The 13851-nt window shown below is 35.7% G+C and overlaps 2 protein-coding genes across 3 annotated transcripts; both read right to left on the reverse strand.

Moving 5' to 3' along the window:
• Positions 1 to 2697: 2697 nt before the first annotated feature.
• On the reverse strand, positions 2698 to 5920 carry LOC107081899 (extracellular calcium-sensing receptor-like). 2 transcript variants are annotated; one of them, XM_015370246.1, is made up of 6 exons: positions 5662 to 5920; positions 5228 to 5516; positions 4260 to 5069; positions 3950 to 4177; positions 3729 to 3852; positions 2698 to 3654 (listed from the first exon to the last, which is right to left on the reverse strand). In XM_015370246.1, exons 1-6 carry the CDS (start codon positions 5859 to 5861, stop codon positions 2735 to 2737), a joined length of 2571 nt encoding a protein of 856 aa, XP_015225732.1. In that variant the 5' UTR covers positions 5862 to 5920; the 3' UTR covers positions 2698 to 2734. The 2 variants fall into 2 exon arrangements, with proteins under 2 accessions (XP_015225732.1, XP_015225733.1); XM_015370247.1 differs by lacking the exon at positions 2698 to 3654 and having other exon boundaries at positions 3731 to 3852; positions 3950 to 4008; positions 4082 to 4177.
• Positions 5921 to 6990: 1070 nt separating this feature from the next.
• On the reverse strand, positions 6991 to 12183 carry LOC107081887 (extracellular calcium-sensing receptor-like). Its single transcript, XM_015370233.1, has 4 exons — positions 11923 to 12183; positions 10693 to 10920; positions 10084 to 10207; positions 6991 to 7982 (listed from the first exon to the last, which is right to left on the reverse strand). The coding sequence occupies exons 1-4, from the start codon at positions 12181 to 12183 to the stop codon at positions 7075 to 7077; spliced, it is 1521 nt and encodes a 506-aa protein (XP_015225719.1). The 3' UTR covers positions 6991 to 7074.
• Between the last annotated feature and the right edge of the window lie 1668 nt (positions 12184 to 13851).

A 13851-nucleotide genomic window follows, 5' to 3' on the forward strand; every position in this document is an offset into this window, starting at 1 on the left:
CACTTTTTATGCAGTGTACTGGTATGTAGGAAGCACAATCTGAAGACATTCTATGGGAATAATAACCGCTAGTAATGGCCATTTATTGGGATGATAACATCCAAAGCGGCTGGAAACAGACACTTAGCATTAAGTGTATAATGTAAGACAGAATCCAACTGAGGAACTACATGAGATAATGAACAGGTACTACCTATTAGAACGTTTTTAGACTTAATAATCTCCTGCTGCCTGGTGATTTTACCTAAATATTGATCTACTACTTTCAAGAAATAAACCCCAAATGTTGTTGTGGTCACAATATGGTAAGCCATTTTGATATGAAATAGTTTAGCTGATTATGTGTTTCTGATAACTGAAAAAAAAAAGAAAATCCTTGTCAAAATTACCATTTGAAACAAAAATGAAATAACATTCTTCACATCTAGAATAAAATTCTGGCTGTGTTGAATTTATTTTCAGATCTCTATGTTAATCTTTTTCAGGTCATTTGTATTATTTTGACTAAGAAGAGATGTATCATAAATACATATTTAGTCAAGCTGATAAATTTCATAATGGCCACTAAAAAGTTTAAATATTTCTATATATAGAAATTTTAATTTGTGCTAATTAAATTTTGTTTTTTTTTACCTTCTGAAATTCAGCTTTTACTACAAAAATTAAATTTAGAACATCTATCATTACAGTTCTGACTAGAAATATGATTTCCACAAGGAAGAATCCAATTTGAGTGATCTAAAAACAGAGAGAAGAGTGTTTTTAATGTCAAAAAGGCCTGCCATAGAAGACCTCATATAAACGTCCACATTAACTCGAGCACCAACCTTCTTCCACTCCTTCTCACACTCCTTTGCTGCTGTAGTGCTGCTTCTCAATCTTTTAAACAATTTTTTTTTCCATTTTTGCATTAAAACCTTTAGTTCTAGTTGAATGAAATTGGCAATTCCTTTTGGCTATCGTCATGTTGCCTCATCGAAACGGCTCTCCACTGAATGGATTATCATAGTTGTTATGCACATGTTCAAATCTGAGTGGATTTGCTTAGAGTTGATTGAACTAATTCACAGCAGCTGAAACCAAAAACTCAGAGTTCCCAACATTAGGCTAGATCAATTTAGAGTTGAGAATTTGAAACGGAGTTTGTTAAACCTGCTTATTGAAACAGATTCCTGTAATTATAGATCTGTTTACTATCTTTCAGAATAACAAAAAATATAATTTTTAAAATGAAAAAATTTGACCCTGCTGCAGCCTTAACTGTAGCTCACAGCCCCATCTGGTCTCTGAATGAATTTCACAACAGAAATGTGAACACAGTTCTTATTTTCAACCCGGCTGTAATAAAATTTTGCAGAATTTGCCAAAAGTGGTAACAAAATAGTCAGCAGAGAGGCTTGGGCTGAAATTTAACCCTGAAGGTGGAATGTATTGCTAAGCAAAGTGCTGATGGGTTACCTACGAAGTTTGACAAAAATGTTTGTATCTATGAGACTTTTACTGTTACGGAAAATAAATAACATAAAAAAGGAGAGCATTTTATTAAAAGTTTTTTAATTTGTTTTGCACCATTTGTTTTAGATAAACTGGAGCAAAACCGATTGTGTAAGATTATGTGAGACTCAAAGAAGACAATTTGTGTACTTTTCCTCCAGAATTTGAAGAAGTGTAACTTTTATTTAATTTTGAATGATTAAAGGCAGTTGAAAGTGGCTATAAAAGACATAAGGTTCAAAGCCATGGAGATGGAGATTAAAATGATAATTCTTTAAAAAAAAATAATAATGTTAATAGAAAATTATATTTTTTGTGCACCTCGTTGCCTATCTATGACATGATCTACTTCTCTGGACATTTTGGTTCTGTTTAGTTTTCATTTTGGGTTCTCAGTTATGTTGTTATTTATGTTATTCTATGTTGTTGTCAAGATTTATATACTTATCTTTTTAAATTTTTGTTTACTCTTGCTGTTAATTTTTTCAGGTATCTCTTTCAACATTTTTGGTATTTATTTATTCCTTGGTCTAGTTTTATATTTTTTATTCTTTCTGTTATCTTTAGGTCATGGTTTTTTTTATGTTTTTCATGGCTTCATAATTGTCTTAAGTTATCTACAGTCCATTTTCCTCTAGTTATCCCCTTGGGGGAATTTTGGCAGCTTGTGTAGATCATTTTTAATATAATTTTATGTTATTTCTTATGTTCCACATTTTTTTTAGCACCTGGCATTGTACTAATGCCTCCAATGCAAAAATGACAGCAGATATCTGTCCATATCAGTTTAGCTTTGCTTTGTACTAAAAAAGTTGTAAGAACTTGACCGCACTTGAGTTAAAAAAAAAAAAAAATTGCTTTGCACATGGTATAGGTTTACATTTGAATATTTTCCACCCATGAATTTGCTGTGCTTGGTCATTAAAATATCATCTACATGTTAATGAACGCACACATGCAAAAAAAAAAGTTTGTTCATGCTCTCTGCTGAATTGAAGACCTTTGAAGATCTGGTCTGTGCATACAAACATATTTTCACCTGTTTTAGAAACGAAGGGAAACCTTCAAACATTCTTTACTCACTTTGTCTTAATGTGATGTGGGATTGGGTTTAAATTAAAGGTAAATGAACAAACATCTTTACCAAGGGAAAGTATTTATTCATCAGATAGCAGTGCAATCATTAAAATTACAGTATATTCAGTGTGCCAACACAACTTCTAAACACATTTTTGACAGACTAATATTGGATATCCGTTCTGACAGTCTTCCCCATTATGCATTTCTTGGTGTTCTGTTCTGGTCTGAACAATATTATAAAGCATTTTGGCAGAAAAATGCAGAGCAGAACTCCATAGGCAGAAGCTAAAATAGCAAATATTTCCACAGCATCACTTAACTTACCAGGAGAGCTGATATATGCTGGAATAAATGTAATCCAGACTGAACAGAATATCAACATGCTGAAAGTAATAAACTTAGCTTCATTAAAGTTATCTGGTAGCTTCCGAGCCAGAAAAGCAAGTACAAAGCATAAAACAGCCAAAAATCCTATGTACCCCAAAACAGCATAGAATCCGATGGCTGAACCAAGATCACACTGTAAAATTATTCTATCCTCATACAAGGCAAAATTCATAAAAGGGAACGGAGGACTTATAGTTAGCCAAAGTATGCAAATCAAAACCTGTATAAGTGTGAAAGATATTACACTAAGTCTCTGCTGTGTCGGCCCGAACCATTTGACTATATTGCTGCCTGGAAGTGTAGCCCTGAAGGCTATTAAAACCACCATTGTTTTTCCAAGAACACAAGACATGCATAGGACAAAGGTCATGCCAAATGCTGTATGCCGCAGCATGCAGGACATCTGAGTGGGGCGCCCTATGAAGGTTAGAGAACACAGGAAACACAAGGTCAAGGAAAAAAGCAGCAGGAAGCTTAGCTCTGAGTTGTTAGCTCTTATCAATGGGGTCTCTTTGTGGGTAAAAAAGATTAGTGTTGTGATCATAGCTAAAAAGATTCCTAATAGAGAAAATATTGCCAACACTGTCCCCAAGATTTCATTGTATGCTAAGAACTCAATTGGCTTCGGAATGCAGGCATCTCTTCGGCTGTTTGACCAGTACTCTGGAGGGCATTTAAGACACTGCAATGAATCTGAAAACCAAAGAAAAGAAAACTTGTAATAGATTCTTAAAACTATAGACTGATTCTTTAAATCTTAAGCTTACCTGTCAAGTTTGTGATCTCGCCTGCTGAGCAGGGTATGCAGTCATGACAGCAGATTGGTTTTCCTTTCTGGAGGACTTTATAAGTTCCAGGGAGACAAGTTTTACTGCAGACTGACACGGGCATCTAGCAGATAAAAAGATAATTGAATAACATTATATAGCATTGTACAACAAAACAATCCGCTCTCATCAAATTGTTTGAAACACACAGAAAATACTACCTCTAACAAACCATTTGCCCACACTACTGAGATGTTGTTCATAATGAACTGCTTGTCATCTGGAAAAGAAGCATCATAAATGCCAACAGTTTCTCCTTTCATGATTCTTCTAGATGTCATTCTTAAATTTACAAGTTCATATCTTGCGGGTGAGTCTCCATTATTGTCAAAATAAACCCGTTCCCCATCCGGAGTGGTGAAATTTACACTCTTGAGATTATGCAAGATCTGCAAAAAAAAATAGAGGTACAAACGAAGTCGTAGTCTCGTAAATGACATAATATATAACAATAAGCTCTGTGTTTCTCACCTGCCATGGCTCTATGTGCTTGGGATCAAAACAGCTGCTGTTAGAGTAGGATCCTCTATCATCACATTTAAACATCATGTCAAGTGCATGAGCCACTGCTAAGACCGACTTGTAGACATTTTTAGTAAATCTGAGTTCAGAAACGTCAGTGAAAAGTGATTCAACTGTTTTCAAACTTTCCAAGCCACTACAGGGCTTTCTTTGTGTGTTCCCAGTTTCATTTAGACAACAATCAAACACTTCTTCCCAAAAATCTATAACAAATTGGCTGTTTGGGAACTGTGAAGGATGAAGCTGCCTCAGATGTTCTTCTAGGCCAGGGATTTTAGCTTTGGCAACAGTGAAGCCAAGTGATCCAACCAGAATTGTGTGTCCTTCGCTGTCTGTAAGGGAGGAATCTGTGATCCATGCATCACTGCCGATCCACTGAATCCCTGTGATGTTCTGTTTGTGCAACTCAGAGGCAAGTATTTTAATTTCCATGTGTGAAGTAAAAGCTAAAATGACCTTTGAAGTGGACTGCTTTATAGTGTTTATTACTCTCTGTACAACATGGGGTGGATCAGATGAGGAAAATGCTGCAGAGTATTCCACACATACTCCATAGTCTTCTGCAGCTTGGATAAATGCCTCAATTCCATTCAAGCCATATTCATTATCTACAGCTACAGCCCCAACCCAAGTCCACCCAAAATGCCTGACCAGCTTTGCCAGAGCTTTGCTTTGGTAAAAGTCACTTGGAATAGTTCTGAAAAACGTTGGATATTCTCTCCTATTGCTCAGGCAGGCACAAGTAGCAAAATGGCTGATCTATGTTATAACAAAGAAATATATTTCATAATTTTTTTCTGATTTCAACATTTGTAGAACTAATTCAGCATCTGAGCATTATTGTTGCAATTAAATATAATTAACAGAATACCCAGACAACTCACTGGTAGTTTATGAATGTTTTGTTTTTAACTTACCACAGGTATTTGAAACCTCCCGATTATCTGTAGAAAGGCAATGGTAGGACTTGATCCTGAATGGCCTAAGATTGCTTGCACTGTCTTTGCGTGTGTGCAGGCTTCATCAGTGACTTCCTCTTTAAGCCCACTTACAAGTGCCAGTGCAGCTCTCAGTATGTCCATAGTCCCACAGTTGTTATAGATCTTGTACCCAAGTTTCAGACCAGAAAGCATTTCAGTATTTGCGTTGATCTCATTAATAGCAAAAATCATTGTTTGGGCAAATTTGAATTCTCTAAAATTGAAACTGGAAACACATGATCAAACTGAAATCTAAGTCCCAGCAATATGGATATAAAGCAGAACATGCATTATTCTATAACTAATTTAAAAAGAGAAAAAACAAGGTGATTTTACAGTTGATAACTATAAAAATACAAGCTTAGCCATACTTGTTGCAGGTTCGGAAGCCTGGAATTGATTGAAATGTGTCCGTAAAATAATCCTGGCCTGTTCGAAATGAAAAAATGCCTCCAATGATAATATCGCCATCCTGCTCTAGTTCAGGCTTTTGCGTTCCACCCCTGAGCCGACAAACCATTTTCCCTTGTCCTGTTAGTACAACCATCAGTAGCAGCCTGAACAGCGGCATATTTCTTCTCTATTAGATATCAGCTCTACTTATCATGACAGGGCTTTATACACAGTGGGATACGGGGGTGGGTTTGTAGAAGTTACACTCAAGAGACAGTACAAACTTTTAAAAACAAAAAAGAGATCTTTTCTAAAATTATTCATACAACTTTTAAAATGTGTTTCGGTAGAAAGACATATTTTATTGGATAATAGAATAATTTTAAAGGACCATTATTAACAAACAAAAATTATTTGTTTTACATTTGAGTGAAAAAGGCTATAAAAAAATCACATATCACTTCCTAATAGTGAATAAAAACAGCATTACAGCAATCTAACAGCTTCTTTTGCTTGTGTCCATTGCCTGATTTAAAGCAATTTTTTTTTGTTAATGACCTCATAGAAATTAAACATTTGCAACCTCAAACTGTTTGAGGTTAAAGGTTGTCCTTCCCCTAAACATAAGATTCTTCAGGTCATAAGAAGTTTCAGGTCAGGATTCAAAATATACATTTTACTTAAAGAAAGAAGCAATGTGTTGGTAAAAAGTTTACTTTAACTTGGATATATGACGACTAAAAATAATTTGGGGTTACACAAATAAAAATATTCTATCCTTAAGTTAAGAAAATGAAATAATTAGGCTATCTAAAGCAGTCTACATCAAACTAATGTAAAAATGGTTGGCAATGAGTATGCAGAGGGCTGAGGACCCATCTGCTGCTGGATTGTGGAAAAGCATCTGTTTACAACTTAGTGGGTGTTCTTTACTGTGCAGTTTCTAGTAATAAAGGGGAAAGAGAATTTTACATTTTGCACCCAATGGGTCAAATATTAATACATTTTAGTTGGTATTAGTACATTTCATGTGCATATTTAGTAACCTTGATATTTTTTTCTGTTTCTGCTCACTATTTCAGTGTTTTCTGTACATGTCAATTCATTTTAGTTTTTTCTTTGGACATGGTAATCAAGCAGAAAGAACTACACCAACAAGCACAACAAGCTCCACCTTGTGTTCAATAGGTGTCACTACATCAGATATTGTACTTAGTTAAAATATTATAACCATATTTTTGTTTGTTTTTAGTATATGGCACCGTATCTGTACCACTCCATAACTAGGTGCGCTGTTATGGCCCTTGTGTATAAGTAGTGAGTAAAAACTTTACAATCTAAATCATTACATATGCAGAAAAAAAAATCCAAATTAATTAAATGTTTTAAAACTATTTTTGTGACCCCCTTCCCATCATATTTTTCTTTGTATTTTTCTCTGGTTTAAGTAAGATGATGAAGCATTTTGGGACGAAGATACAAATTAGCAATCCAAAACTTGAAGCTAGAATAGCAAAAATTTCTACAGCCACACTGAACTTCCCAGGAGAGCTGACATATGCTGGTATAAAGGTGATCCACACCGCACAGAATATCAGCATGCTGAAGGTGATCAGTTTAGCTTCATTAAAATTGTCAGGTAATTTTCGAGCCAGGAAAGCAAAGATAAAACACAGCATGGCAAGAAGCCCTATATATCCAAGCACAGACCAGAAACCAATTGTGGATCCCAAATTGCATTCCAGAACAATTTTATCTTTGAATTCCTTGAAGTTCCTGATTGGGAAAGGGGGAGAAATTGTTAACCAAAGGATACATATGACAACTTGTATTAGAGTAAAACCCAGAACACTGAACCTGTGCTGCACAGGGCCGAAACATTGTCTGGCATGTCTACCTGGGGTTTTGGCTTTAAATGCCATTAAAACCACTATTGTTTTGCCGAGAACACATGAGATGCAGAGGACAAAGGTGATTCCAAAAGCTGTATGACGAAGCATGCAGGACCACTCAGAGGGTTGGCCGATGAAGGTCAGGGAACAGAGGAAACACAGACTCAAAGAGAAGAGCAATAGAAAGCTTAGTTCAGAATTATTTGCCCTAACAAGTGGTGTTTTCCGATGTCTGAAGAAGATAGCTGCCACAACAGCAGTCATACATGTACCAATTAAAGAAACTGCTGTTAGTAATTGTCCCATAATTTCGTCATAAGACAGGAACAGTTCTTCTTTTTTTATACAGGCATCTCTTTCCTCATTTGACCAGAAGTCTGGGAGGCATTTTAAACAGGTGATAGAATCTGCAAAAAAAAATATTAAGCTTATTATTTATCAGGAATATTCCAGTGTAGGGTGAAACAACTTTAGTTATATTTTATATTTTAAAATGATAAATGGCCTGTATTTAGGACTTAACCAAAGCACTTTACACTACATTCAGCCATTCACCCATTCACACACACACTCACACACTGATGGTGGCAAGCTACATTGGAGCCACAGCTGCCCTGGGGCTCACTGACAGAAGCAAGGCTACCATACTCTAGAGCCACTTTTATCACCATCAGTATGTTTTATATATACACAATTTTACAAATCACACTTTGTTATTGTGTGCACAAAGTATGCTGTGTGTATTTAGTTGTCTATCTAATACATGGGAATGTTTGTTTTTTAACATTTACAATAAACTTGTAACCTTTTCGGTGTTCAGGCCAGATAATTCCAGTTTATCTTAGAGGGAAATATCTTACTGCTCCAGCAAATCATATGTTAAAAGATAAAAAATGCAAATACCTTCATATCAACAAGTCCTCATGCTTAAAACATTGTCAGCATGAAGAATATGAAATTTTATTGAAGACTGATGGTGTATGTGTCAATCAGATATGTGTTCAGACATTAATAATTCAGCTATGTGCAAACAATGTGTTGGACTAGTATGAAAAGCCTGGCTTGCAGCAACACCAACTTGACTAACAACTTAAAAAATATCTGTCTCCGATAGAAGAGACTTTAAGTTCTAATGGTACGTTCACACCAAATGTGAATTTCACAGCTGGAGCAAAGGATTCCCGTGTTATCTATTTTTAGAAGGGCCAATCTGGAATGAAGCAAAGCAAATCAAAGCTGCGGAAGGTGATGGTGGCAAATTTAGGGAGATGAATGGCACGATTTGAGCGAATTATGTAAAAAAAAATTTAACTTTTGGATACATTCCCAATGCAAAATCTAGTCAGGGTTTAGATGTGGCTGTAAGCTACAGGGGCAGGGGGCAGTTAATTCTTAAACTAGTTTTCTTTTTCTCCTACACTGTACGTTTTGATCACTGATGCACTTTATAAATAGAAATGTTAATTTCACTGCCAAGCTGCTCATTCACTGTTGGAAAGCTTTATTCATCGAAATTTTGTTTTGTAGACGCTGTGTATACAAAATAAAGTATAGCTTCCGCTAACTAGTGTAAGGGAGAAAAAAAACACATTTTCTTTTATAAAAATACTTAAACCTTGAGCCAAAAGAGTAGAAAGATGGCAAAGGTCCAGGTGCAGTGTGAAAGACGGTGCGGAGCAGGAGAGCCAGCTGAGGCGTTGCAGCCTTCGTGGTCAGGGGGAACATGTGTTTGAGGAGGAGACACAGAGAGCCATCCCTACCAAGTGAGAGTAAGAGTGCAAGTGGAGGGGCTTTCTGCCTGATCAGAGAGTCTGAGCATAGTGGCTAAAAGACGGATCACGCCTTTAATTTCAATGATCCTGCACTGTGGCCAACAAAAAAGACTGATTTTGATTGAGTGAATGTTTGAAATGGCAAAAAGGAAGCCTTTCTCAGAGATGGGAAAAAATGAACTGCCACAGATTCGGAGGGCAAAAAATTCCCAAATATCTAATCTATTCTAACTCCTACAATGAAAGGGGAAAAAATGTTAGGGGCTGGCTAATATACAGCAGGTCAAAAAGGCCATATTTAGCAGTGCTTGCTGTTCTCCTATGAAGTACAGAAAACAACTACTGCACTAAATTCAATAGATGGGTTGAAAATATCCATTATAAAATACAGAAAGTTTTATGAAATAGGGCAACTGACCCTAGAAAAGCTGTCAGCTGGCCTGATCAAGGCAAGCAAAAGCAGATGAAACTGTCAAAATTTTTGCAAGCTTCACTTCTGGTGTGAATGCACCTTAAGAATCAATGATTCCATTAATATTGTTACGTTACATAATTAATAAGTTAGGAAGTAAATGTATAGCACATTCTTTTACTGCACTTCCAGTGTGCTGATTTTAGTAAATTTTCCAAAGCAATCTCTCTTGTTCTTAAATAACTTAGATCCATCATTTAAGAATCCCAGTAAAGTAATACAGTTGTATTTCTCCAATTCCAGTAGCCCTACGTGATACAGAACCTGTAATGTTGCTCATTTCTCCTTCTGTGCATTGCACGCAGTCATAACAGCAGACGGGTCTTCCTTTCTGGAGGACTTTGCGGGTTCCATGAGGACACCTCTTACTGCAAACTGACTCAGGGACCTGAAAAAGAAAATGCACACATCTAATATCTTTACATTGACTTACAGTCATTTTAGTTACTGCAGTCATGCCTAACCCTGGCATTTACCCTAACCCTTATCAGTATATTCCTAGCCCTTACCCTAACATAAAGTTATACACACACGCACACACTTGTAGGGGTGTCTATGTGTGCGTTCTTGTATTTGACCATTTGATACTTTGTGTGGCCCATTTTCCAGAAAAATAGCACATTATGGGGATAAACCACTGTTTGTGGGGTCCAGGAACCGGCCCCCACAAGAATGGTCAGAAATGAATTAACCCATAAACACAGTGAGACAAGTTGGTGTGTGTGTGTGTGTGAATATGTGTATACATAAATGTTTTATGTTTTGGAGCAATTCTTATCCTATAAATGCAAATGTTACTTTTCATGCATCAAGACAAAGAGTAATAAACAGAATCAAAATATGCTACAGTGAAAGAAGTTTTTACTATGTTACCTGAAGAGAGTTTTTAGCCCAAATCAAAGACAAACTATGCACATTCAGTTGTTTATCTTTAGGTAGAGATGCATCATATGTTCCAACACTGACAAATTTAACCATGTTTTTGTTGGTTGGTTGCCAGTTAATAACTTCATATCTAGCCGGTGGGTCTCCATTCTCATTGAAATAAACATCTTCTCCTTCCTTTGTTTTAAAGTGAATCTTTTGCAAATGCTGTAAAATCTTAATTAAAAAAGGATAAAATAGATGTCAATATTTAGATGGGTACAAAGCAAGGTTTGATAAAGAAATATTCTTTAGAAATTATATTCAGATATCGTATTATTGCTAAGTATAGTCAAGGGTAACCTTACTGTCAAGGAATTTAGCTGGACATTCTTGTGACATGTTTTATTACAGTCGAGAATTTCATGCAGAGCATGGGCCACTGCGTAAACTCCTTTATAGACATTGTTGAATATGGGCATCAATGACATGTCAGTGAAGCTGTTTTCCACTTGGGTTAAATCTTCCTCTCCTGTACATTCATTCTCAATCTCTCCAGAATTTGACTGATTGAATTTACAGCTAAAAAGTGCCTCCCAGAAGTTTCTAAATAAGACACTATTCGAAGAATTCAATTGCCTAACATCAAACATGAATTTTTGTATTCCACTTACATGTGCTTTAGGGATGGAAAGACCGATAGCACCATCTAGAATATGATTTGTATCCATTGCTGCAATTTGAGAATCAAAAATCCAGCCTTCAGTTCCCACCCACTGGTAGCCAGTTAAGTTGTTTTTAGAGAACTCATGTAACAACACATCCCAATCCATGTTGGACAGAAAAGTAACAATGACCTTTGAGGTAGATGTCTTAATAATCTCAATGATCTTTTGTATTCTGTCTGATGGATCTGTTCTAAAAAATGATACAGAATATTCCACACATATACCCAGCTGCTGTGCAGTTGCTATGAATGTTGACATGCCATTATTTCCATAGTCATCATTGGTTCTAAGAGCACCAATCCAAGTCCAACCAAAATATTGAACTAATTGGGCCAGGGCTCTGCTCTGATAATAGTCACTGGGTATTGTTCTAAGGAATGAGGGGTATTTAGTTTTATCACTGAGACAAGCACATGTTGCAAAGTGGCTGATCTAAAAGAAATACATACATATTATGTAAATAATTCAGTTTTACAAAAACAATATAAAGGTTATTCTACCTTTAACTCACCATTGGGATCCGCAAGGGTCCAACAGCCGTGGCAATTGCTGCACTAGGAGAGGAAGAGGTCTCTCCCATTATCACCTGTACTTGTGCAGGCGTTCTACATGCATTTGCAGGTGAAGCCTCAATTTCATTACCACTGAGTAATGCCAGTGCAACTCTCACACTTCTTGCAATAGAACCACAAGTATCGTACATTTTATAGCCCAGAGTAATTCCTGGCAGGAGCTCTGTGCTGTTATTAATTTCCTCAATGGCAAAGAGCATGGCCTGTGCAAACTGGAAGTCTCTGAAATTTAAACTTAAGACAGAAAATCTATAAGTAGGAAATTATAAAACACATTTTTTAAATAGAAAAAAAATCATAAATAATACTGTTTTTAAATGACTTGTTTTAATGTGTTAAAAAAAAACATCAAGATATAAAAGGACAATGGATTAATGATCTTTAGAGAAATAGCTTTGTTATTCACCTGGTGCATTGCAGTCGCTGAGGTTTTTTTTCATAGTTTTCCTGGATGTTTTTCCAGCTGCTGTGGAAAGAGAAGATTCCTCCCAACATAATGTCACCATTCTTAATAAGCTCTGCTTCTTCCACATCCCCTATTTGTTGGCATGCTGGTTCCTCGGCATAAGGATAAGATGCCACTGTCAACCAATAAAAAACAGATAATCCTTGCAGTGACCACATCTGCATGGATGCCATCTTGAAAGAAAGAGACCAGCTGAAAATCCCTAACCACAATTTATACATCATTAATTTCCATGACCTTTCAAAAAAAAAAAAAAAAAAAAACACTCATGATTGAACATACTACACAGGGTGGGGTGAGGACAAGTAAATAACCTTATAAATGCAACTAAAGGTACAAAACCATTTACATGTGAAAGCTTTAATTTAAATCGGATAGTTTGAATGTAACATTTTCATTGACAGTATTTGCACATTTAATATTCATTGTACATTTTATACAAATTTGAATCTCAGAAAGTTCCGAAATAGCTCCCAAAAAGACTTACTGCATGATAAAGTTTTAACTAGAAAAAAAATTGTTAAAAATTAAACTTCCTTAACACACATCTTACAAAAAATGTTATCTAATATGTTATGATAAAAGTTATGATTAGGAAATAATGATTGAAATTAATGTGAATAGCTCAGTAAAATATTAAGTAATGGCTTCACAGCAAAGTCACAGATGAGATTAAGCATTCGCTTTGTGGTTTGTATCATTACTAAAAAAGCATAAAGAATGTCTTAAAGGGTTTTAAGAAGCATGACCTTTTAAAAATTCTCTGAGTGATTGTGCAATAAAGAATGTTTATTTTTTTAAGTAAAAACTAAACCGTTTTTCAACCTAGTCATACAAAAAAAAATCTTACTCTGCTGAAATACTTCCCTATTTTTTCATTACCGGTACTTCAATTAGGGAAATGCAAGGAATTAAAGATGACTAATATTGGTCATAACCCATCTGTAATAAAAGTCAAAAATCTACATTTATCAGCTTATTTAAAGCTGATTAAATAATATAATATTGTTCCTGAGACTTGAGTTCCAAATATCCTACAGTAGGTTGGAGTTAATCAGCGAGTGTTGGATCCTGAATAGTATTGCAAAATTTCTCGTATAATTGACAAGAGTTGCAAAAGTACTGCAAAATCAACCCTATTTAAATAAGAATGTTAGCTGAATCCCAATCTACCTACAAACACTAGCGCTAGCCCTCACCCACTACCAGTTGATGTTCAGGTATGTACGTGACTGCGTATTTACGTAGGCACATACATAAGATACTCCCCAGGATAAGAGAGGAGTCAAAGCTTGATTTTAATCATAATGGAAAAAAGAGAAAATAATGTTGACAAAGGGTGAAATGGGGATGCTCTTAAGAGATTTGTGGGTGGATTTTAAAAAGCTGTTTTAGTTTAGTC

Source organism: Cyprinodon variegatus, unplaced genomic scaffold, assembly GCF_000732505.1.
Source record: "Cyprinodon variegatus isolate N-32 unplaced genomic scaffold, C_variegatus-1.0 Scaffold44, whole genome shotgun sequence".
Lineage (NCBI taxonomy): Eukaryota > Metazoa > Chordata > Actinopteri > Cyprinodontiformes > Cyprinodontidae > Cyprinodon > Cyprinodon variegatus.